General features: G+C 41.9%; 1 protein-coding gene across 1 annotated transcript; it reads right to left on the bottom strand.

The window, feature by feature from the left end:
* Positions 1 to 4,872: 4,872 nt before the first annotated feature.
* On the bottom strand, positions 4,873 to 23,005 carry ISOC1 (isochorismatase domain containing 1). Its single transcript, XM_059416583.1, has 5 exons — positions 22,625 to 23,005; positions 13,290 to 13,409; positions 12,976 to 13,179; positions 11,226 to 11,342; positions 4,873 to 5,995 (listed from the first exon to the last, which is right to left on the bottom strand). Exons 1-5 carry the CDS (start codon positions 22,925 to 22,927, stop codon positions 5,849 to 5,851), a joined length of 891 nt encoding a protein of 296 aa, XP_059272566.1. The 5' UTR covers positions 22,928 to 23,005; the 3' UTR covers positions 4,873 to 5,848.
* Positions 23,006 to 26,284: the final 3,279 nt, after the last annotated feature.

Genomic DNA, 26,284 nt, shown 5'->3' with positions numbered 1-26,284 from the left:
AGGTTGAGTGAGTTGATAGAACAATTTCCAGCTAAGAACACTGTATTTTGGAAGGCAAATCTTAAAGCAATTTAATGAACGTCTCAAGGACGTTTAAAGAGAGTGAGAGAGTTGACATTTAGTGAAATTCTTATGTTTCTCAAGGAGCTCTCTAAAGAAATTAAATATTTAAAGTAAAAAGTGAAGTCTACAAAACAAAAACCTAGCTATTTATAGAAAATCTCAGAGTGCAGAGAAGGTTATCTATACAAAGAAGGAACTTGGGCGTAAAGAACTCCCCCTTGCCACCCATGCTTTAGGCGTCATTACGGCTTCCTCAGGTTTCCCTGGTGCCTGGGAGGGTGTGTGGCTCACAGGACAGCAGGAGGGAACACGGCAGCAACATTCCTGCACACTCTAAATTCCAGGCTCCAATCTGTAGTCAGAATCTCAGTCTCACCACTTCGAAGAAGCTCAATGACCTTGGGCAAGTTACTTACTCAGGTCAGCATTTACGTAACAGGGCTATAGGGACTCAGTTCATATAAAGTACTTTGCTACCTGGCACATTTCCTAAGATGACGGGCACTCAAACAAATGTTGGATTTAATTCACTCCCTAATCTGAAGCATAGGGTTTACAACTGCAAACAAACCCTACTCAGGATGCAGTGTGGGCCGATCTCTTCGTTGTGCAGACAGGAAATCTGCTCCAGGTGCCAAAGCTAGGGAAGTACGAAGCCAGGTGCCCCATCTCCATGCACTCCAGGAATGGGGGCTACTTTGCCAGTGAGAAAATTTCCCGGGATGCCTGGGTGATTCAGATATTGGGCTCTGGTCATGATTCCCAGATTCTGGGATTGAGCCCTGCATCAGGCTCCCTGCTTCTCCCATTCCCACTACCCCTGCTTGTGTTCCCTCCCTCCCTCTCTGTCAAATAAACAAATAAAATCTTTAAAAAAAGAAAATTTCCCGTTCTTTTCTGCCAACTCCGTTCACCAACAACCCCAATCATATTTTTTTTTTAACTTAAGCATAAAGGTATGTGAGACACCCCTCCCGCCACCCCCGCCACTGCCCCAAACAGTGGTGTATGGAAACCGTGCTATCTGCAGAAATAAATTGCTAAAATGCAATACTGACATCATAAGATGCTTATTTTTGCCAAATTCGCTAAAATAATAAAGCGCTTACTTATTGGCAAATTAACAATACAGCCAAGAAGCTACTAATGTTTTGGGTGGCAGCCAATAATTTTCACTTGTGTTCTTTGTAGGTTGCATACATTCCTTCTCGGGTCTTAATTTCTTAAAAAAAAAATTAAGAATTCCCCATTTCCAACTTGTAGTTTACAAAGTATTCCACATTTTTGGCTGAGGCCACCAAACAGGCTATTCTGAAAGCACACAGGCATTTTCCAAAAGCCCAATTCAAAGCTGCGTGTATTCAATATACGTCAACAATGAGCACTTGTGTATTAACTGTACGTTCAGAGACACATCCCCTTTCATTTCTCGCATTTAGTGCCTGAAGTGGGAGGAACAATTTAACAAGGAAGCAGCTGCAAGAACAATGAACCAATCTAAAGCCTAGTGACTCTTAAGAGTTCCGTAGTAAAATACACTGTGCAACCAACAATTATATCAAGAAATCAAGTCTCATATGACAGGTGTGCTATAAGTTGCCTCTTTGCTGCTCTGAGAAATACAAAAAGCCAAAAGCACAAGGAAAACTGCAGTATTAACCATAACAAACTACAAGACATTCATTTTCTCTCCCTGCCCCAACTTTTCTGGAAACAAATTAGTAAGAGCTCATTGGAATGTAAAATACAGACATTATTTTATTGTCCTAAGAGCACCCCACTTATTTCCTTCCTCCTTTTCTTCATATAAACATGGTTACAAATTAAAAAAAAAAAAAAAAAAGTATGTTTCCCATTGCTGTAGAACCAATTATCAGGTATGTAATGACTTAAACGTATTACCTTCCAGTTCTGCAGGTAGGAGTCCGGAAATATCGTGGTTGCATTCCTCCTGCTCAGGATCTCTCAAGCCAGAATCAAGATGCCAGCCAGACCCCGTTCTTCTCTGCAGCTTCTGGAGAGTATTCTTCCAAACTCTACTCATGCTGTTTGCTGAATTCAGCTCTTTGTGCTTATACAACTGAGGTCCTCGTTTCTTTGCCAGCCACCTACATTTCTGAGGGTTGCAATCCCATCCATGTTCAAAGTCAGCAGCAGATCCCCCCCCACAGCCCCAGGGAGTGAGGGATCCAGCTCATATTCAGGATCTCTCTGCTCAGGAAGAGCCGAGTCCCTTTTAAAATCTCCCCTCATTAGCTACAAGCCACCAAGCCAGTCTATCTTAAGGGGCACTGATTTGAAACTTGAATCACCTGAGCAAAAACCCTTTCCTGCTACACTGACACCGGGAGGTTTCATTGCCTGCGCACGCACGCTCCCACACCACAGTGGGAACTAGAGGAGCCATTTCGGAATTTTGTTTCCTTCAGCCGGCAAACAGGGATTCGAGTCTATCCAATAGGAATTATTAGGTTATTTTTCCTGAACCAGCATTTTGGATTTTAATCTCTTCTAAAAATATAAACTTTCTTGATCTGTTCAGCCCTAACAGAGAAAGAAAAGCAATTTGGAAACCAGAATTCTAAAAGCCAATGGCAATTCTTTTAAAATTCCATTTCCATCTCCTCTAAATAATTGATAATTCCCATTACGGTAGCCTAGTGGTTTTTAAATTCTTTTTAATCAAAGGTTAGCTGTGGATAATTAGGCTCTGTGGAGGATTAAGGAAGCATTAATGATGTGTGAATATTGATCTATCGTTATTTGACAATGCACATAATTTCCGTATTACCCGCCATCCTCCCGATTTACTTAAGAAAGCTGTCCAGAGAGGGGCGCCTGGGTGGCTCAGTGGGTTAAGCCGCTGCCTTCGGCTCAGGTCATGATCTCAGGGTCCTGGGATCGAGTCCCGCATCGGGTTCTCTGCTCAGCAGGGAACCTGCTTCCTCCTCTCTCTGCCTGCCTCTCTGCCTACTTGTGATCTCTCTCTGTCAGATAAATAAATAAAATCTTTAAAAAAAAAAAAAAAGAAAGCTGTCCAGAGAGAAATAAGACTAGACTGACGACAGCAGGCCCAGGGAGAGATAGAGCACCGGGGGGTCCCATCAACTTCGCTAATGTCAACGGCCATGCTGTTCTAGACCATAACGTGCATCCTTTCCCTTGTTTTCCCCTTTCCCTATGATCATCTTCACAGCATGAACCACTGGTATCAGGAAGTACAAGATAATGTGTTAAGAAACCTTGTCTTCATTCTGCTACACCTTTAATCAGTCGGGCATGTTTAGAAAAGGCATTTATCTCTCGGTCTCACTGGCCACATCCGTAACATAAAGCCATGTTAGAATTTTAGAGCTGAATTTCACCTTTGAGATCATGATCTTTCAAGTTCCAACCAGCTTGAGTCATATTTATCCAAACATCAACTTGTCAAAAGGGAAAATATTCCGATTAGAGAAATGTGGTATTTAAAATGGGTAGTAACAGGGTACTTGGTTCCTACTTGGAGTAAGTTATCACTTTCATTCCTTTTAAAGTTCTGCACGTTTTTACATTTCAGTAAACGAAGCATCTTAATCCTGTTCCAAACCCCTCAATACCAGACTCCTCTTCTGCTTCAGTGCTCAACTTCTTTGTTTCCGTTAGTTAAAAGAACACTGTTCTACAAAACTGTAGTCACTTCCCAATTCAAAGCCTAATATATTAAAATCAATTCAGTGTTCTCATAATAACAAGGCCATGTCACCCTGCTTTTGCATGATCTGTGAAAAAGAAGGAGAAGCCAGAATTCCCAATTATATTCTTCTGAACTCTGGAATATTGACATTCCTGAACTTTTGACATAACCTATTTCAATTTACATTTGCTGAGAGGTTATGATAGATCTGACTTTATACCAGACCAGGAGTTTCCTACAAGCATCTTTTTATCCTCAGCACATAGCACAATGTTTAGAACTTAGCAGGTTCTCAAAATGTATTTCCAGAATGAGCTGACAATCTAGTGGAAAAGAAGGATTTCAGCCCAGTGATACCCATTTCAGGCTTCTAATCTACAAAACTATAATATATTAAGTTTCTGTGGTATTGGGCCACTAAATCTGCGCTAATTTCTTATGGGAATAATAGGAAGCTAACTTGGGGGTCAGGGAATTGGTTTCAGCTCTGAAAAGGCTTCACTGCAGTGGTTTTTCATGAGAAACAAAGGGCATAGATGCAGGGGAAGGAAACAGGTGGTTTCTGAAATGCTTGCTACTCAAAATGTGGCCCTGGTGCACAGAGGCCTTTTAGAAATGCAAAATGTCAGGCCCTCCTGCACACCTACTAAACCAGACTCAGTGTTTTAATGAGAGCCCCAGGTGAATGACATTCATATTAAAGTTTGAGGAGCAGTAGGTTTGAAGTTCTTCAAAACTATTTTATCTTTTTTGATACCCAAATTGCCCGGGGTGGAGGGGGAGAATACTCAACCACACCCACAAGATTGCTGGCTGCAGTTTGTTACCCGTGACAAAAGAAATCAGCATTTCTACTGCTCTTAAATAATGACAAGGCCCTTCAGGAAAATCCATTTGCCCCACCTGCAAAGAATTTTCCTTTGAAAATTCCCTTTGGCTGATAGATTCTTGAAGGTCAAAATTTTACACTTTGAAAAAAATATTAGAATTCCTGGCATAGTACTCACAGAGCCATGTTGTGGAGGACAAAATAATTTCATTCAAATAATACATTTTCTTTAATTACTTTAATATAAAAGACAGCAGTGTTTCATATTTCACATGATATAAAAAAAAGTTTTAAAACCCTCTAATAAGTTTTTAATGAAAATAAATTTATTGAAGGGTAGCAATGACTACAAAATTAATACTACCAAATCATGACTCAAGCCTTTGCCTTAACTGTAATATTTGGAGGGTAGGTAGAGAAAATACCAAACAAGAATATGGACGTTTGAAAACCCTTTTTTATCTAGCCTGTGACTCTTCGCTAAAGCTGGTGCATATCGGAAGACATACTCAACATTGTTGTAAACGCGTGCAGCCAAAGTAAAAAAATTTAAAACAGTTCTCCCCTGATTTTGTAACATTGCGAACCATTCTGTTTAAAAAATTAAAACAAAGAATGGCCCAATGAGCTAAAAAAAAAGAACATTAACAGAAAATGAGTGATAGTGACTAGAATAAGAAAATTAGCATCATCAAGAAAGATACATAATTATTCAGTATACATTTGTTTGGTTAGATCAACACTACTTACTCAAGTAAGTTGACTGCATTGTGAAAGAAAGGGGTAGCATGATCCATAGGTCTGTTTGAAATTCTCACCTAATAATCCTATTTCAATCTATCTGTAAAGTAAAAGCACTGAGTCTGGGCTACAACAGACATCTTAATAATACTATGAAAGTCAAACCATTATTGGTACATTTTTTCTTTACAGTGCACAATTTGAGAAAATGTCACAAGAGTATTCACGTTAAAAAAATAGTGACCAGTGGACACAATATACACAAAACAGGCACCTTCATTACAATTATTTTAATAAATAAAAGCACATTAACCCAAAAAAGAAAAAAAGAAGAAGAAGGTAGGCAGCACCTGAAGCCTTTGACAGTTGTAACTAAACGTTGGTACCCAAATGGTCTAATTGGTTATGTTTGACTAAGAGGCGCAAAAAAGGAGCCAAGTTTTGACTTTAACATTTTAATTCTAGTAGAGACAAGAGCTTGTCCAGGCTTACAGTCCTGTCACCTGATGGTGAGCAGCATACCAGACCTTCAAATGTCCTTATACTTTGGAAAGCAGGCCTGACTCTGGAGCACTCGCCTTAATTAAATTCTGAATTTCCTTGAATTTTGGATGGTCTTTATCTGCCACCAGCTGTAGCAGAACAGCTTCACTCGTAGTCACTATGATCCCGGTTCGAGCAAGACGCTTAAATAAAATAAAATAAAGGCAAATCAAGAAATGAGCACAACAAGGAACATTGTATTAAACAACAAAAGCTATGGCGGGTTAACAATAATTAGTGTCCTCTATTAAAGCCATGGTCCTTAGTCAGACCATCCACTTAAGTGATGGGGACAGATTTCCAACTAGTCACACCACAAAATGATTAGAATTATTCTCAGTAATAGTAATATGGACTAGAAACAAGGAAAAGAAAATATGTAGCTAATGTTATGACTTATACGTGCCAGGCACAGAAGGGACATCAAGACTATCAGGGTAAAACAATGATTTTTAATTTCTTTTTTCTGTCTCCAAACATATGACATATAGCAATGTGTGTCCTTCCCATAAATCAGAAAGAACTGGTGGTAGGAGAGCCTCATGCAATTTGTAAGAATGTGCCCCTGTGGCACATGGGTGGCTCAGTCCTTAAGTGTCTGCCTTTGGCTTCGGTCATGATCCTGGAGTCCTGGGATCAAGCCCCACATTGGGCTCCCTGCTCTGCCGGAAGCCTGCTTCCCCCTCTCCCACTCTCCCCTGCTTGTGTTCCCTCTCTCATTGTCTCTAACAAATAAATAAATGAAATCTTGGGGGAAAAAAAAAAAAGAGTGTGCCCCTAGGCTGATAACAGACTCACCAGCACTGCCACCACCATAAACTTCAGAATCATGAAACAAGAGCATAAAATTTAAAGTTTTGCTGACAGATCAAAGAATGTTGTTGCCAAACTGCCCCAGTGGCATCATAATAAAGAAGCAAGGACAGAAGTCTCAAGGAGAGAAGAAGGGAGAGAGGAGGGCAAAGAAGACAAAATTGAGAACAAGCAGGAGAGGGGAAGAGAAGGGAATGAGAGAGAATTCTAAAGTTCGAGTTGTCTTCTCTGGCCATCTCTATTACCAGAAACCATAGGGAAAAACCTGGCCAACTGCTGTCCCTCAAACCCTCTGCTGTAAGAACCAAGGAGACAGGCAGAGACATAATTCCCAGGCAGGTCAGGGGAAAAGACCCGGGTCAGTGACTCTTCATGAAGGAGGAGTCAGAACAAGAACCAGGACATCCTCCAGGAGCGAAGGTGAAGCCTTCGGATGCTTGCAGATGTGCAGGCCTAACCTTCCCACTGGCTGAGTAAACCCCTCCTTTTTGTCCCCAAAGACGCAGAAGGGAGAAGCTCAGCCCACTTCTCAGAAAGCCATCATGGATCTCAGCAGCCTGGGTGGGAAAGCATGCAGGGTAGCTGACCAGCAGGCTCGAGGAAAGAAAAAACAGTAGAATTACATAGGAAAGAGGGAGAAAAAAACCAAGTGTGCTAGTACCCTGTATGTTGGGGACAAATACCCAAAAGTGAGTTTTTTGAAGACTTCTGGAAACTGAAGTCCTTCTCCTTTTAGTCCAGTTCTGACTATACTATCAAAACCCTTAGACATCTCCAGGACTGTGTGCTTCCCTCCCAGAGAAGAGCAGGGGACAACTGTAACAATAGAGCAGCGCCTGACTTGACCAGCTGGTGGCCAGCCTGGCCTTCCTCAACGCTCAATGAGGGGACTCTCAAGGATTCACTCTGAATCTTAATCACACACTTGCAGTGTCTGTGAACATGCCTGATGCATGTAGAAGTGCCAAAGAAGTCAGTTCTCACTCATCTTTCTAGTTCCTCCGTGAGGCAGGAAGGACAGAAAACTATTCCCAGGTTATGGAAGAAAGCAGATAACCCCTGAAAACACCAGCTTCCCTAGGGCTCCACTGACCACAATCTGCTGGACTGACAGCAGGTCAATAGTCCCTGGTGAGAGTCGGGTCACCGTGGCAGAGGTGGGCTGGTATGCTCGAGGCACAGAAACACATCTTAGTCAACTGACGCCAACCCATGGCTTCAAGATGGAGATATGGCCAAGGCTGACTGGATTTAAAAAAAAAAAAAGAAAAAAATCAAGCCCTCCTCCCTCCCCCGCAAAATCAAGCAAAGAACCTGCTTAAGCAGAAGGCGTGGCTCAGCAACATGCAAAGTTTTTAGAACTGACTCCTAGACCTTCCCACGGTGCCTACTAACCCCAAACTGAGTGCCTGAGCAAAGAGAGAAAAGCAGGAGCTTCTGCAGACACAAACAGGTCTGGGCACATCCACAGGCGCTGTAAGGACACCTCCAGTCCTTCTCCCAAACTCTCTTTCCCGGCTGAGAATGAGGCCAAACTTCAAACTGCACCTCTTTAATGCACACAGATATAGGGCTCCATCGGCTTCCAAAGTTCATCCCCTACACTTACAAAACCAGTCCAGCAAGGTCGAAGGAAAAGTTACTCTGACCCACAAACCTCAAAATGCAAGGGCACAAAGCCATGAAACCTTCAGAGAGGGCAAAGGTGGGGGGTGGCTAAACCCAGTAAACTTCCAATCAACACGAACCACCCCCACCCCCACTGCAAGTCCAAGGGTATCAAGTTCCAGAGAGGGTTTCATTCTATTTTATTCTGCATTTACTCTACAATTATTAGTTGAAAGAAACAATGCCTGACAAACAGTTGGTGCTCAAAATATTCTGTTGAAGACAGCACTCGCCACAAAACCATGCCCCGAAGTTTCAATAACAGTATCTATAAATCTTATTAATATAATGATCTCAATAGGCAATGTGGGTAGTCTTAGGAATTCCCGTGAGGAGCTGTGTTCTAAAGGAACAGGGAAGGTGAGCTGGCCGGATTGCTCTTTAACTTTCAAAGTCCTACAGTAAAAGAAATAAAACTAACACTTCTCCCAATAATTTAGGTACAAACTATAACACCTCCATCAAAAATTAAGACTGGGGCGCCTGGGTGGCTCAGTGGGTTAAGCCTCTGCCTTCTGCTCCGGTCATAATCTCAGGGTCCTGGGATCGAGCCCCGCATCTGGCTCTCTGCTCAGCAGTGAGCCTGCTTCTCCCTCTCTCTCTGCCTGCCTCTCTGCCTCCTTGTGATCTCTCTCTCTCTCTCTGTCAAATAAATAAATAAAATTAAAAAAAAAAAAAGGGGGGCCTTGGAGTTAGCAAACAAGAAAATTGTGTTTAAAAAAAAAATTAAGACTAAGAGAAAAATCTGCAGTGTGGCATGCCTCCCCCATCGCCATATGACCTGATTCTTTCTTTTCACTTTACAACTTCTGTGCTTGAACCCACACGATGCTGGTTGCTCTGCTTCCCCCAAAGCCACCGGAGAACCACACTCCCTCCTTCCTGCCGGTCTGAGAAGCTGACCTACTGCTTCTACATTTTGGGTAGGACTAACCACACGGATACAACAACAAATAATAACCACAAGAGAAATAAGTGCAGCAGCTAACATTTGAGTGTTTACTGCGTCGGACAGTACACTAAGTGCCACCAACACCTGACCTCACTAACCCTCACCAAATCCCCCAGTAGGGTGGCTTTTCCCTATATCCACTTCCCTGATAAGAAATCTGAGGCAGTGGGGCTCCTGGGTAGTAGCTCAGTCATTAAGTGTCTGCCTTCGGCTCAGGTCATGATCCCAGAGTCCCGGGATCCAGACCCGCATTGAGTCTGCTTCTTCCTCTCCCACTCCCCCTACTTGTGTTCCCTCTCTTACTGTCTCTGTCAAATAAAATCTTTAAAAAAAAAAAAAAGAAAGAAAGAAAGAAAAAACTCTGAGGCACGTGTACTAGATAATTTGTCCCTGGACACACATTTACAAAATGCCAGGCCCTGCATTCAAACCTGTAATATCCCTCCAGTGTCCAGACTCCTAGTCACTGAGATAAGACGACTTCCCAAAGAGTGTCCGATGGTAAAGAGGTTCACTATGTTTGTATCCCCAGTGTTAGGAGGAGGCAGAGGTACCAACAATCATAAATTTCTATAATAAATGCCATAATAAAGACATGTCTCAAAAACTTATTTAAGTGGGGCACCTGGGTGGCTCAGTGGGTTAAGCCGCTGCCTTCGGCTCAGGTCATGATCTCAGGGTCCTGGGATAGAGTCCCACATCGGGCTCTCTGCTCAGCAGGGAGCCTGCTTCCTCCTCTCTCTCTCTGCCTACTTGTAATCTCTCTCTGTCAAATAAATAAATAAAATCTTATTTTAAAAAAAAAAAAAACTTATTTAAGTGGAGGACAAAAGTCCTTGCAATTTCTTTATAAGCAAGATTGTTATTTTTGGATGTTTTTAGTTTTCCACTTCCGTGGAAACACTTCAAGTTCTGGCCCTTAGCCTTCCTAGAGAAGGGATGGCCAACCAGGGCCTTAAAGAAGCTGCTGCTGCCAATTCCCCACTTGCTTCTGCATCGGCCCTCTCTGCACAGACTTTTCTCCTTTCTTGCCTATACTCTCTCATTTGCCCTACCTCAACACCCCTGGGAACACTCCTGGCAGAAGCAATGACTTTGCAATCCAACACAGAAAGTGGTTCATAGGCCAGCTTGGGCCTGAACACAGGAGGATCTCAACAACGACAAAATAAATCTATATTTCCCATTCTCAATAAAAATCATCAGTTAAAGAATATGCCAACTCAATCCACATGGACATGACTCTAAAATTATTGCAGAACTAGAATTAAATGCGAGAGAGAGAACAATCTACAATACGGAGTGAGTGTTTCAAAGGATTATGTGGTAGTTTGCTTTTCAACAGCCTTGGAAGAGAAAATGCTTACAAAAGAGTACTGTTAAGCAACACTGACAAAATATCTCTGATTCCCTGACTATGGTCCACCCTGATCCTCTGGGGCAGGCAGCCAAGAAACACTATGTGTGAGTGGTGTTCAGAGGCAGTGACACACCTCCCATTGCCCAGAAACTCAAGACAGAAAACCCAACAGAGGCTGAACCAGGCTTAGGCTGGCCATGCCCTAGGGTTGGGCTGAGTTAAACTAGGTGGGCTGTTTCCGATTTGCAAATCTCTCAGTGATGCAGATTAAGCTTACTAGAAGGCTTCTTACGAGTTCATACATCAAACCATAGCAAAGTCAGGAGGAAAGATATATAAGAGCTTCTGGTATCACGAGAAATCTAGATCTGAGGAGATGGAAGATATAAAACAAGATTTAATGGTAAGACCTGAAAGGTCGGTCAGCATACCACCAAGATTCCGGAAGTCAGTGAATCTGAAGTTGTCAAAAGACATGCAAATTGAAGATGTCAATTTTTCATCGCTATGAAGTATTCATGATTCTTCAAATTAATCGGGAAAAATTGACAAATTACTTATTTTCAAGCAGGACAATTACCTCAAGAGCAAACATCCGGTCCATCATGCTTCTCGATGAGGTGGCATCAGCAACAATATGAACCTCAATACCTCGGCCCACTAGCTCCAGAGCTGTCTGCTGGATGCACACATGAGTCTAGGAAGGACATTAAAAATCCTATGTAATAATGTGGGCACACATTTTACAAATACGTGACAACATGCTAAAACAGAAAAAAGCACTACAGTTCTCATGACCTTGCCCTCCATCTGGCTTTGCCTCTAACTTGCTAGGTCATCTTGAAAATAAACATCTCAGGCTTTGGTTTCCTCACTGTAAACTCAGAAACTGGATTCCATCAAGCCTCCTCACACTAGGATCCTTGAGCATATATATCCTTGGAGCTCCGTGACAATTTTTTCAAAAGGATTTTCATCTGTCATCTGGATGACCTTCCTAAGGCTGACTACTACCACTCCATTTTGATGCTGCTCGTGGTTGGGTTTATTTCTGAACTCACTCTGAGTGCCCAACAAAGAATGAGTCAGCAGTACTGTACATGGAGAAACAAGTAGAAAAACTAAGTTGGTACAAGGTACCCAGTAGTAAAGGTAGGCCAAGTTAAAAATAACAAGTGACAAAGGCAAAAAATATCCAGTATACAGCACAAGCAGATGTATCAAACAGATTCCATCTTTGTAGGTACTAACTTGTAACAATTCATTAGCAGACAATACAGAGCAAAACCATGCCCCACAAGAGTTCTGTTATATAAGCAATGAAAGCACATTTCAATAATATCAGGATGCCAAACTTATGTGCACGTGATGAGTGAGCTTTGGAGAATTATCAAGTGGCATGCCATTAAAATTGGCACTGGAGGACTGTTCAAAGATGATTTTGATTAGGCATGAGGTATAATAATGACGAATGAGCAAAAAAAAGTGCCGAAGTCAGCAAAAGTATTTGGCATGACATATTTATATCAATAGGCTTCCTCTGTATTTATCATTATTGAAGTCAAAATACAAAAATACTTAATGCATACCTAAAACTAAGGCTGCATCCTTGTACTCTTAAAACCTACAGTATAAAACCTACTATCATAGGTATATTAAATTTATACTATTTGGATTTCACTGTATTTATTGTTTTTTTCCCCATAATTTTAAAATTTAACTCAATAAATGTTTAAATGCTATGAATAAATACATACATTCTGTATATATAAATGCCAAAAAACCATCAAACAAAAAATCATTTTAATCCACATAAAGAATCTTGAGTATTTTTTTCCTTCAAAAAGGTACATAAGTGATTCAAGAGGGAAGGACAAGGAACTACAGGACTTCTGAGGTTTTTCTACAGCAAAAATATGACCAAGGTGAAATCCTATAACACATAAATAAAAATAACGCCTCTGAATGTAGGCTGATCGATTCTTGTGCCTCTGCTTTTAACTACTACTTTTGGGGCACTGTGTTTTTCTGCTGTGATATGCATCCCTTAACCAGCTACCTGCTCCAAGCAAGTTGCACAGCATGTGTGTTTTAGTTTCCTCATCTGTAATAGGGGGAGACCCAAAGTACTTCATTGGCTCAGAAAGTCACTGGGAGTGTTGAATGACTGAAGAGCTACAGATCACTGCCATGCAAAGAGTCAACGTTCATGGAAGGGTGGTGGATGTTTCTCATCATTACTATCACCTACCACCTAGCCTACACATAGAACTGCACTGCAGCTTTTCTACAAATGACAATGTACCCCAAACATAACAAAATGCACTTACTTCTACTCCAAATAATACAACACTCCTGACTCCAGGAATCTCGGCTAATGCTGCTTCTACTTCTGGTATTACCATTGAAAACCTGGTCTTTGGAAGGACCAGTTTTACACCTGTTAGGTCAATTTCTTGAACGGTGCTCCCAAGACCTTTAGGGTACTGTTCTGTTACGATAACTGGAATTCCTAACATTCGGGCCCCTTGTAACTGGAAAAAACAAACAGAAAACAAGGATAATTAGCAATTTATGTATTTTGTAACTATATAAATGTATACCATGCTTCAGGGAATTGGAAAAAATAAACAAGCAAACATACCAATCTCTGTCCCACGCTAATAATATCCCCAAAATATTTGATGGCTGGTCTAAATCGCTCTTGCATATCACAGCAGAAAAACACAGTGCTTGAAGGTGTAAGATTTCCCAGGGTGGTGAGCTGAGGAAAGAAGAAAAAAGAATGATTTAGCACTCGTTATACAACGACATTTATTTTCAGTGGAGGTCAATAAAGGAGAAAAGTGTTCCTACTGCTTGCCCTAGTAAGTCAATTTCTACAACTATTATCCAAAGGAAGTGATCTGAATTATTGAAAAAAAAATTATCCACAAAGATATTGACTGAATTGTTTTTAATAATGAAAATCAGAAAAAAACCAAGGACCAACAATACAGAAAAGACTTCACAAAGTTTAACACACTCCCATGAGAAAAAATTTTTTAAAGAACTAAAATAATATATGCAAATAAGTTTTTAAAAATATTTGAACCATCTATGAAGAAATGCTCATGATCTAATATTAATTTTAAAAAGAGAGCACAGGGGCGCCTGGGTGCTCAGTCATTAAGTGTCTGACATTGGTTCATGTCATGATCCCAGGGTCCTAGGATCGAGCCCTGCATTGGGCTCCTTGTTTGGTGGGAAGCCTGCTTCTTTCTCTCCCTCTCCAGATGCTTGTGTTCCCTCTCTCACTGTCTCTCTCTCTCTCTGTCAAATAAATGAATAAAATCTTTAAAAAAAATAAATAAATAAAAAGAGAGCACTGAAGTTCAGCAGTATTTCAATCATGTGAAAATATAAATAGAATGTAGAAGCAAACACATGTAAATATTAACAAGTAGTTACACAGTTATGGGTGTCAGTAATACTTTTTTCTTTATACTTTTCTTACCTTCTCCAAATGCTATTTAAAAACACTTCCCAGACGTTATTTAAAAGTACACATCGCTTTTACTGTTAGAAAAAAAAAATGTTATGATGGTAAACAACTTAAGTTTGATGATGGCATTGCTTCTAAGTACAAAAAGTAACCCTGAAAATAATCTGTAGCAGAGACTACGGAACATAAAACTAAAAAATCAGAACAAATTCAGAACTGCTGCTGTCATCAAGACAGAAATATTAAGATGCTGTTCTCAGGAATAACTTCTCAGAGTTCAAAAAAAGAAGTGCAATGAAATAATGCCAAGCACATCACCACTGTTCAATGGACAGACATAAATTGGACACCTGCATTCGTCAACAAATTCATCATCATCAGGAAATTAATGAATTAAGGTTAAAAACAGGTATTAGATTACCCAGCTTGACGTTAATTGCCATAGTTGGTTCTACAGAAACAACGTGGGCGCAGGAGGAGTCTATAAAAAAGTGGAAAACCGCTGGTGAATGTTAAGAATTTCATGTCACTGATGTATTCTTCAAGGTCCACGATGCTGTTCTTCCTGCCTTCTCAAATTTCAGAAAGCACTGCAGAGAAAGAATCTGGTCCTGAATGAACCCATGCCCCTCCTCTTACTAGCCAGCCCTCAGATCTCCCCTCAATTTTCCCATTTTGCCCAAAAATCACCCATGGATAATGTCTGTTAATAATTTTCTAGAGAAAATCCTTTGTCCCAATTACATGATGGTGGATTCCCCACCAGCCTGGCCCTACACACTTCCAGGAAACAGTTACTACAGGAATTAGGTGCATCATTATAAGAAATCTCTTATCCTTCCAGTGAGTTTGTACTTCCTTATCTATGTGCTGGTCTGAGGAACGCTGGCACCTATCTCCCTCTACAGAGCAAATTCATGGCAGGATGGGAGTGCCATCTGTAATGCTAACACTATGTAAAAGGTTTCCCTACTTTGCCAATAAAGGATGACCAAAATAAATATTCAAGCATCTTAAATTACATATTCAGTCTTTAACTGTTTCGCTCCCTTAAATTTTTAATGCAAGTATCATTTTCCAAAGCACGGAGCGTGACATATATTTAAGTACCCAGGACACAATTTTTAAAACCAATAACTATTTATGAATACATATTTTAAATTCTCAGTAAAAATTAAATTTTGGATCAAAGGGCTCAAAGTCTAGACACCCACAATGTGTTTAGGGCACATGACAGAATGCAATTTACCTGCAACTGGTCTGTTTCAAATTACAGCAATGCAACTCAGTCATTCTCGTCATTCCACGGCAGTGAAAGAAGCAAGCAAGCAAAATAAACCAACCTAAGTGTGCCAGATGGCCAAGCACCATCATACTCAGAGCTCGTGGCCGCTCTCTCTCTAGCTCGCAGATCTCCCCTCAGATAACAGACGAACTCTGTACACATTCCCAACAAGTTTAGTCCTCCTGGCTCTAAACTCACAGAAGGTTATTAACAGCAAATCAGAAAGTAAGTGGCTAGAGACAGGCAAACTGGTTTCAACAAGAAATGATAGGTGACAGAAAAAAAATTCAAAGTATACTAAAAGCAGATCAAAACTCAACTAGTTCCACATCTAGACTTCTAGTGGAACAGTATATATATAATAACATAAATTGGGACATCATTTTAGCACACTCAACTAAGAAAATGTTAAACTATATAATACTTCAGGACTATGATATTAAAATGGGCAAATGAATTGGGATACATAAAGGAATAAAGCCTTACCTATCCAGAAACCCTAAATATTCAGAGTTGTGGTCTCCTGGTGTTTTCTGTTCCTACCTCCTTTCAGCTGTGATGTCTCCTATTCTGGGCAGGGGGCCACATCAGATATATTTCATAGTAGACACAGACTGAGGATGTCAAAAAATGCAGCCACAAAATCCTCACCACCTTGAAAACCCCTTCTAGTATAGGAACTCATCTATTAACCTTCAGCAAACAGAGAAACGACAGAGATAATGTGACAAGGCATGTATGTTCTTGCGCAGAGATGACTGGCTATAATTTAGTGAATCAAAAATGCCCAGACAGTCTCCTCTCAGGAAGTCAGAGTTTAACTCCTGATACCCCTCTTGGATGTGGACTGCATGAAATGACATGATTCCTCAAAGTAGAATATAGAGGAGGCAACAGGGTGATTATTTACAATGGAAAAAATCTGCAGACACTGCCTCAGCCAGGTGATCAAAACTGAAAGAATCAGTCATGCCACATTGCTAGTATATCGACTTGAAAAAAACGTGTTAAGAACGACCTTCATCATCTGCCTCTCAAAATCCCACAGCCCCATTTGAAGTGTGCGAAAAACATCAGATAAACCTAACTGAGATACATTCTACCAAAATATCTGACCAGTACTCCGCAAAACTGTCAATGTCATCAAAAACTACACAATACAATACAGACAAAACAAGTCTGAAGACCCAAGGGAGCCTAGGAAGACATGACAACTAAACATAATTAGTATCCTGGAATGGACTATGGAAGAGAAAAATGGCATTCGGGAAAAACCAGTGAAATGTGAATAAAGTGTAGAACTCAAGAGATTTGAATGTACCAGTGCTGGTTTCTTGGCTGTGACATGCACTGTGCCCAGCAATGTAAGATGACAGTCAGGGGGGAAACTAGGTACAAGTATCCAGGAACTCTCCGGGCTATCTCTGCAACTATGCTCTAACACTGTGCTAAAACTGAAAGCTTATTTAAAAACAACAACAACAAAACAACAACAACAACAACAACAACAACAAAGAGGTATCCCTACACTATGGTAGTTGGGGGAAAAAAAAAAATTGCTACTTTTGATAAGCCAGAAAGAAGGCTTTGAGGCTACAATAAAAAGGAGAAAAAACAAAACAAAACTACCCTGAGAAACTCTAACCATGTCCCACCAATCCATCCCCCAAATTCACATGAATTCAATAAGTTGTTATTCAATTACACACTGACTCTAAAACCCAGGGACTTCTTAACTTGACTCATAAATTTCTCTTAAAGCAAAACATTGTAGATAACTAAAAACGCTGCTCAGAATATGCTGCAACTGCAAGATAGCAAATTAAAAGTACACTGGGTCAAATGCTGTCACAAGTTAAAACACAGCAATTACAAATCATTGCATATTCAAGAAACATGAAAAAAAATCACATATAAAAAATGTGTGTGTGCAAACATACATACCTTCATTTATCTATATATCAGCAAACATCTCTATACATGCATACACATAAATAACACATATCTCAATAAACATATTCAAATACAAAAAACTGGTCAGAACCTGTAGCACCCTTTAGAGATCAATTGCAAATATAAATTTTTGTCCATTTTCTTAAGAAATGTCACAGCTGGAATCTGACCAGATTTAGCACTTAAAAGACTTTCATCCCCAAGTCCCATTTTACATTATTATATTATTACAACAGTATATCCCCCTCTTCATTACCACCTGTGTTCTGACCATTTTCTAACAGCAGCTGTCCATCTGCAAGGAACCTGTCCTTCCTCGGTTAAGTGCCCCTGGTGACTCAGGACAGGCACATACACGGCGGAGGCCGGCCTTGCTCAGTGATGCTCTCTCTGTGCCCCTCTCTGTGTTTCCACAAAACCAATTCACGTTGAGTGTTTTATGTTGAATTGTGTCCCCCAAAGTTCGTATGTTGAATTCCTAACCCCCAGGACCTCAGAAAGTGACCTTATTTGGAAATAGAATCATTAAAAAAATAATTAGTCAAGATGAGGTCACACTGGAGCAGGGTGAGGGCCAGCACCAACATGACTAGCATCCTTATAAAAAAAGAGGCAATCTGGACAGAGAAGGCCTTGGGAACATGAAGGCAGTGATGAAGGTGATGGGTCTATACACCAAGCAATGCCAAAGATGTCCAGAAAACCAAGAGCCAGGAAAGAAGCATGGAACACATTCTCGCTCACAGTCCTCAGGAGTCGACCCTGAATGTTAGCCTCCAGAACTGGGCGGAAGTAGGCTTCTGTTGTATAAGCCACTCAGTGTGTGGTACTTTTGTTTAACAGCCTTCTCGTGAGAACTACTACTGGGAGTAAACTGTGTGTATTTAGGAATTATTAAAGTTTGGAATTGTAAATGGGATGTGTTCAAAACCGAGGCAGTCTATGAGAGTCACAAGATAGGCATGATATGCTTGGGAGAGAGTCCAGAAGGGACGGTCGGGTATCAGTATTTCTACTCAGAAATGTTTGCAAGGAAATGTGATTACCACAGCTACTCCCCTGGGGTAGCAGAGCTGTGGGCAATAGAATCTGAGACCAAATCTCAATTTCCCTAAATTCAATTACATGAAATCAGACAAATCATTTACATTTTCAAACAGCAGTGTCTTAATCTGTAACAAAGCAACAAAACGGTATCTACCTCAGAGGGCTACTTCAAGGATTAAATGGGCTTCATATAATCAAACAATAAATTCATAGTCCCTACTCTCAAACACTGCTTGTTTACAGGTAGCCTCCACTAAGGGGAAAAAAGTATGCAATGCTGGGAGCAGTAATACAAAATGTTAAATTTTTTTTTAAAGTGACACGCACAATACATTCTCTCTCTCTCTCTCCCCCCCATCAAGCCAATGGGGGAGAGACAAACCACATCCCTCACATTCCAGCTCTTTCCTCTCAGTGCCCTGACACTATTCACCTCCCAGAGATCTGTCCCGCCTGCTTCTCTATTCTGTTTCTGAGCATTATTATCTATCTGCTCCTCCTACATGCTCCCACAGTAGAGGTTTCATAATCAAAAATCACCACCTTCAAAATAGCAAGCCCAAGGGGAAACAGATTCCTTTCCTTCATCTTCCCAAACCAGGTCTTCTCTCCCTTTCCACCATGAACTCTGGGGTCTCTTCTGGCTAATAATAAATGCCATGCCCTCTGTTAAAAATAATAATAGAATATTAGTAGTAGTAATAAAACTCTATAAAAGTGAAGGTGCTCTGGAGCTAAATACCTTCCCAATTAACCATCTCAGGAAAGGTCAAAATAACCTTCCCAGGGAAGCCCTTATCTCCCACCCACACAAAGCTGCCAGAGCCTTCCCTCCTACATACAAAGGGAAAATGGCCTCACTGGCATCCTCGTCATGCCCACCTCTTCCTCTCTTCTGTCTGGGCTCTGCCTTCCATGGTGACAAGCTGGAAAATACACTGGAGGTGGTAGGATATCAAATGTACAGGAGTCTCCAGGGTTGAATGTTTCCATTAGTAAAAACTTGGGAAATACCTTAGGAAAAATTAAAACTTGGAAGTTATAAAAATGACCTAAATCCCCACTGTTCAATCCTCTCATTTACATTTCTTCCTTTGTGTCTCAAAATGCCTCGGACTTCAAGCATTCTGACAAAGCAGAAAACACATAAACCATGCTAGAAACATGAGCTGTCTTCAGCTACCTGAGCTGTCAGCAGACACTCGGTCCCTATGAGATGATTTCAGAGAAGAAGACACTCAAAAGTCCAATATTCACAATGGGGGTCTCAAAGATCAGTCCCCACAGAACCACTAACCCACTACAGGTGCACACCATATGGCATAAGCAACCACTGTGTGTTACAAGGTCATGGTAGCAGCAGTCAGAACAAGTGTGAAAGCAAAGCCACTCCCCTATGTAAATTAAGAATATATTCTAGAATATAAGTATGTGAGCCAGGGCCCTAGAGGCTCTAAGGTCCAGTTGAAGCAAATAACAAGTTACATTATTTAAGCAGAGGACTACATAAAGCCAAACTTTCGCTCTCTGTCCCTGCTACTGGGAGAAAGGGACCATCAGGCCCCAGGAGCATGGCCTCACTGAAGGACCATCCTGAGTCTTCTTAAGTGACAGGCACGGATTCCAAAGAACAACGAATACCAGCAAAACAAATGATATTACAAACTCATGTTTCTGGCCTGTTCTCTATTCTACCTGATATTTTCATTAAGCATGAGAAGAGAAGATGAATGCTTTGGTCAGCTACCAGGAAGGAACTTCACAAGCTTTGATGGCTCCACCATTACCAGAGAACCTTGGGCAATTTCTTCCATTTTCTGCTATTTTGCAAAATGAGAGGTTATAAGGTGAGGAACAAGAATGGGGTCTTATCCGTGTTTGAATTCACTGTGCCAGGCACTTAAAGCTGCCACTCAAATGTTTCTGTGATGAACTCTATGGTCTCATTTAGCTATAAAATATCCATGTCTGTAGGATTACACAGCTCGGTTCCAAAAACATGTAATAAATTGTTCATGAAAAGAACTATCTTCCCTTTCACTTCTAAGTATATACACACTAAGTACACATATGTCTACATTAGAGACATATACTCATATACATATAAATAGGTATCAGAATAGCTTTATGGGTATATATGGAATGTATGTAGCCTTCCACATTTATTTTATAGCTGGAGGAGGCACCGGGCTGAAGAAGTCAACGTATTATTACTAAAAGGAGACAGCATAAAGAAAAATACTGTTAAAAACTTTAAAATACTTAAGGTATTATGTAACAGACTTTTCAGAACTCTTGGGCTATTTAATGAGATATAAACAATATCTTTAAAAAGACTGAACAGAGTTGTGCTATTATAATTATTATTTTAAACATCACCACCAAAAAAATGTTATCTCCTATACCAAGCAAAATATTTCAAAAGCCACAAGTTACCTAAATTATAAAATGGCTTTTGAGAATGTACAGGACATTTCACATATACACATATACATTACTAATTTCCAGCACGTTTCATTAAAGTCAGTTGGCAGACATGGGCCTTGAATTTTTCAAAATAAGTAAGTCTTATCTTGTGGGGAAGGGGAATAGACTTATAGATGTGGGGGGGGGGTCACTAGTTTGGCATAGTATCTTATTAGGTATAGCCCACCCTCCCTCCCAACCACTACAGAAAATGCATCACAAAGAAGTCTGCATCTTCAGGTCAGCTGCAGACCTCCTCAGTTAGAATTTGGATTCTGGCCTTTATTAATGGATTTGTCAAAGGTGCATCCAACTTCTTGGGTATTTTGGCAACAATAACCTAATACAAGAACAAGGAAGACTGCAGAGAGGTGTCAGCCACGAAAACTCTTGAAGACATAAAAATGGAGGGCGGGGGTGGGGGGAGTTGTAGTAAACACCTACCAACCACCATTCTCACAATTCTCTGTATGGACAACAGGGCAAATTCTGGGGTATCAGAGATCATCCTTTTAGAATCCCCACAGGGCTAAACAGTGGAACCTCACAGCCTTTGTCCTTTGAACACAGGAAATTTATCCAGGTAAAAGTATCTGCTTTGGAAGCTTCTTGCAGGGGTGCTGGGGCTGGCATGGGTGCTGTGGTGATAAGAAACAAAACCAATTCTGCAGCTACTGACTACAGCTGGGTGGAAGAAAAATCTAGAGAATAATCTTAAGAATATGACACGTAAAAAAAAAAAAAAAAAAAGAATATGACACTTGAATATAAAACGCCTTCTAAGCCTGATTCCCACATTTCAATTTGGTCTTCCGAAGAAATGGCTTATCGGTTTCTCAACAAAAGAAAAATTGTTGATAGTGTAGCACCTAAAATATATCTTACGTTCTCTCTTTCCAAAAATAAAAATCCTCCAGTGAATCCTCTGAGCATAAAAAGAACAAGAGACAGGCCCGCATAGTTATTAGTGCATGATTTTAAAAAATATATATGTATATATATTTAAAAGCTATAAAATAATCCTCAGGTGCAATAACTTTCTCGGCCAGCACCATCGGGAAATCCTGGTGGAGGGAAAGTTGGGTAATTAACAAGGTATTACAGTCCTGAGTCAAATGACTTTTTGAACGTAGGCGACGTACATATAATCAAGAGATCCAGTAACCCGTTACCAGGATGAGGCTACTCAAATGGTTATTTCACTTAAGGTTAACGGAGGCTTAAGCTCCAGGAACTACAAACTGGAGAGAGGAGCGGGGAAAGGCCTGACTCCTAAAGTTTGTGTTTCCGCAGTTGGTAAACACAACTCCGGGTAACAAACCCTAAGGCCAATACCCCCATCAACTCTTCACCCCCATTCGGCAGCACTCCCACAGAAAACCACAGCGAGTACCGCACGGCCCTTCGGTTACGCAGGCGGCTGGACCTGCTCCTGGCACACAAAGCGGATGCGGCCGGTCGAGGACCACACACGTGGGGGCGTTCTCGCGTGCCCAGACGCGCCGGGAGGCCCACGCCCCCGCTTCGGGCGAGGACAGCTGGTGACCGTCACCTTCGGACTGGCCCATTCTCTGAGCCGTCCCCGAGGACTGCGCTCGCGGCGCAGCCCTCCCCAGCCAGCGAGGCGCGCAGGGCCCGGCGCCAGGGCGGCGCGGGGCACCTGAGGAGCGCGGCGGGGGCGGAGACAGAGACGCGCGGGGACCGGCAACAGTGGCTGGGCGCGCGGCCCTCCCGCGGGACCCACCTGGATCTGAAGCGGCACGAGGCGGACCTTGCAGCGCTCGCTCACCGCGAAGCCCTTGGGCAGGTCCACGTACTGGCCCCACTCTTCGGCGAAGAGCTGCACCACGAATTTGCGGTGCATGTCGATCTGGTCGCCGTACAGGCTGAGGAACTTCTGGATGAGCAGCTCGTAGCCCGCGCCGTGCGGCACGGACGAGGGCCGCGCGAAGACCGAGAAGCAGAAGAGCACGGGGACCGTGCCCGACGGCGCCCCCGCGCCGCCGCTGTTGGGGAGCGCCGGGACAGCCAGCTCCGCCGCCGCCATGTTCCCCCCAGCGTCTGCCAGCTCCGAGGCCAGCAAGGCGCAGACAGGGCCGGCCGCCGCGGCCCCGCCTCCCCGCGCCGCCCTCCTGCTCGGGAAGGCGAAGGGGCGGGCCCTGGCGGCCGCAGCTCGCGCGCCCTCCCCCGCCCCGCAGAGGGCGGACCGCGGCAGAGAACCGGGCGGTGGGGCCGGAGTGCGCGCCAGCCAGCGCCTGCGCCCGCCGCCGGGACCGCCCCCTCCAACCTGGACTTGGCTAGGCGGCCGCCGTGCGCGTCTAGTACGCAGGGGAAGTGTGTGGCCCCCAATTCCCCCGCGCTCCGCCCACCTTCGAACAAGCGCTGTTCGCGGGGAGTTGCGTTCTGTTTGGGGGCCGAGGGCTGCCCAGCTTTATCTGCCGGGACGCGTTACCTGTTGGCCTTGTGCAGAGGCAGGGTGGCGGAAGTAATGTCAAAACCGAAAGGTCACACTGGTACAGACTCTAAGAAGAGCAGCAGAATTTGTTTCCTTAGAAGGGTCATCCGAGGCTCAGGATTTCATATTTTTTTCAGTCCCATGGGACACAATATCTCTAGTAATGAATTTGATGTCTTGGCCTCCCTTTATCTCATCCCAATTTCAGGGTGAATTTGGATTGGGAATTGCAAAAGATAAGGAGGTTTATGAGCAAAGTCTTGAGGAAAATCGGGACTTCATATTCAAACTGAGCATTTCTGTTTTTAAGCGAGTAAGAGGGATCACTTTCAAATAAAGTAATCCCCTGCCTTATGAACACTGTAAAGCACTATATAAAATTAACGGGAATTAGAGAAACATACGCTATGAAAAAAGTTTCCCTAACATCAGGTCCTGGGTCAAGACAGGCTCATGAGTCCAAACACATTTGAGGAACTGGGGGATTCCTCTTTTTGGGATGTAAGAACTTTTAAGTCAGGGTTTCTCAGCTGTCATTGTTGACATTTGGAAAGCAGACTACTTTTTCATGGGTGGGTTGGGGGGTGCTATCTTTTGTATTTGTAGGATGTTTAGCGGCACGCCTGGCCTCTGTCCGATAGATACCAATAGTACAGGCTCCTCCCTAGACTTCACAATCAAAAATGTTTCCCGACATTGCCAAACATCCCCAGGGGGCAAATTTGCTCCCAGTTGAGAACCACTGCTTTCAAGTAATGCTAAGACCTCCATTTGGTCTTTATTGCTCATTTGTACCCAAACTACTAAAAATAGTCTGTTTTCTGGTTTCTCTTCAAACTCTGAGACATTCCATTAAAAACTCTTATTGTCTGAACCCATCAGACCCAAAATGATATTTCTGCATCTATCACTCCATTGCAAGTTCTTCCATATGTGGATGTGAAAATCTGTGCTAATAAAAGTGACAATTGCAAAGCTCCACTGATGCTCCAGAATAAATACATAAATAAATAAATAAGGACAAGATAATTGACAGTTAAAAGCTAAGTGTGAAAGCTCTAGAGGCCAAAACCAGACCACAGATGTACACAGCCTTGTTAAGAAAGGAAAGGGACTATATCCCAAGCAATAGGAGAATCCAGAGGAAGATCTGAGAGATTATGTGTGTCACTAGCTTATGAGGGTGCATGACCAAAGATGCAGAGCAAAACTTTACCAGTTAAGAAACACTCTGCCAATGACAGATTTTAACACCCTGGTAAAGCTTTGGAGGGATAGACCAAACTGCATCTAAGGTAGCTCCTGCATGGGCCATACATTAACATTCTCATGTTATACCCTCTGTCATACTCTGGAGAGACATAAACTGGCCGGACATCCTGCAGAATTCACATTTGTCCACTATATTGATAACATCATGCTCACTGGACAAGAAGAACAAAAAGTAACTCTTTGTAGAAGGCCTTGGCAAAACACATGAACTCCAGGAGGCAGAGAAACTCTGTTTTAAGGGCCCAAGACAGCAAAATTTTAGGGTCCAGTGCCCTAGCACATGCCAAGATGGCAAACATCCCCTTCAAAGTACAAGACACATTGCTGCTTCTTGCACTTGCACTTCCCACCATGAAGAAGGAAGACCAGTGCCTCTTCAGATCACAGAGACAGCATATACCACAATGGAGAATAATATGACTCATTCTGTGTGACATGAAATGCTGCCAGCTTTGAGGGGGGCCCAGTAGTAAAGGGGTTTTATAGTACATTCAGGTAGCAGTGTGGACAGCCCTGCCTTCCAGGCTATATAACTTGATAGATCCCATAGTACTGGAAATATCAAAAGTAAAGAAGATGCCATCAGGTTGATGGAAAGCCCTAAGGCAAGAACCACAATCCAGACAGCATCAGTTTTGGAACACAGTTGTGTTATCTCCAGCAGCAAATTCTGCTGTTCCGATGGGACATCAAATTACCATCAGATGGAAGAGCTGACCCTGAGCTGATTTCTTTCAGATCCACCAAGACTTAGGGTTAAAAAAGCCCAGAAGAAATCATATTGTACTTTCAACAGAAAGTTGGAAGTGGTACATATGGGATCAAGAACGAGCAAGGTTGGACAGATGAAATTATTAAATGTGTCAGCTAGCGTAGACACCCATGTTACCCACCACTGTCTTAACAGCACCTTTCCTTCATGGGAAGGAGATCCATTATCACTAATTGACAGAAGCTAAAAGATTTGAGCTTGGTTCACGAATGCATTGGCTTAATGTCTTAGTATAAGCCATGGAAGACAGGAATCAGAAGAAATCCCCCCAGGGGGCAAAGTTTGGACAATGATTTAGTTATCTACTTTTCATGGAAATAGAGGTTATCTGAGCTGGGCCTAAGAATTACACAGAATGATAGACAAAGGCAAATGACTTAGCAAGATAGTCAGGAACCTGGAAAAAGAATGACTAGAAGATCAGGAACAAGGAGTTCTGGGATAGTTACATGAAAGTATTCATACAGAAAGGAGCACCAAGTGCGACAATTTTCATATTGCATGGTAATGCTCTCTCAAAAGGATCCACTACAGAAGAGACACTCTACCAGCAGGAAGATACCCAGACTATAAAAAGGACTCCTACTGCATGATAAAAAGACAACCCAGTTAAAATGGGAGAAAAGACTTGAATAAGTACTTCACAGAAAAAGATGAACAAATGTCCGACAAGAACACGACAAAGTGTTTAATGTCTCTAGTTGTCAGAAAACCACAAATTAAATCAACATAAAAATTCTATTTTAAATCCACTAAAATAGTTTAATTGAAAAGATAGTAACAACAATATGGAACTAGAATTTTTATATATTGTAGTGGGTATATAAAATGGCACAACCTTTTAAGAAAAATTGACATGGCAGCTTTTTACATAGTTAAACATGAATCTGTTCTTTACCCACAAA

The sequence above is a fragment of the Mustela nigripes genome, chromosome 12, assembly GCF_022355385.1.
Source record: "Mustela nigripes isolate SB6536 chromosome 12, MUSNIG.SB6536, whole genome shotgun sequence".
Lineage (NCBI taxonomy): Eukaryota > Metazoa > Chordata > Mammalia > Carnivora > Mustelidae > Mustela > Mustela nigripes.
This window is presented reverse-complemented; position numbering and strand designations above follow the sequence as displayed.

What these genes read in the sequence shown, in the direction of transcription:
- ISOC1 (XM_059416583.1), bottom strand. Translation starts at nt 22,927, where the DNA reads ATGGCGGCGGCGGAGCTGGCTGTCCCGGCGCTCCCCAACAGCGGCGGC. An exon ending in TCGTGCCGCTTCAGATCCAG is followed by an intron (nt 13,410 to 22,624) that starts GTGGGTCCCGCG and finishes TTCTTTCCTCAG; the next exon opens with CTCACCACCCTGGGAAATCT. An exon ending in ACCGGATGTTTGCTCTTGAG is followed by an intron (nt 5,996 to 11,225) that starts GTAATTGTCCTG and finishes ATTTTATTTAAG; the next exon opens with CGTCTTGCTCGAACCGGGAT.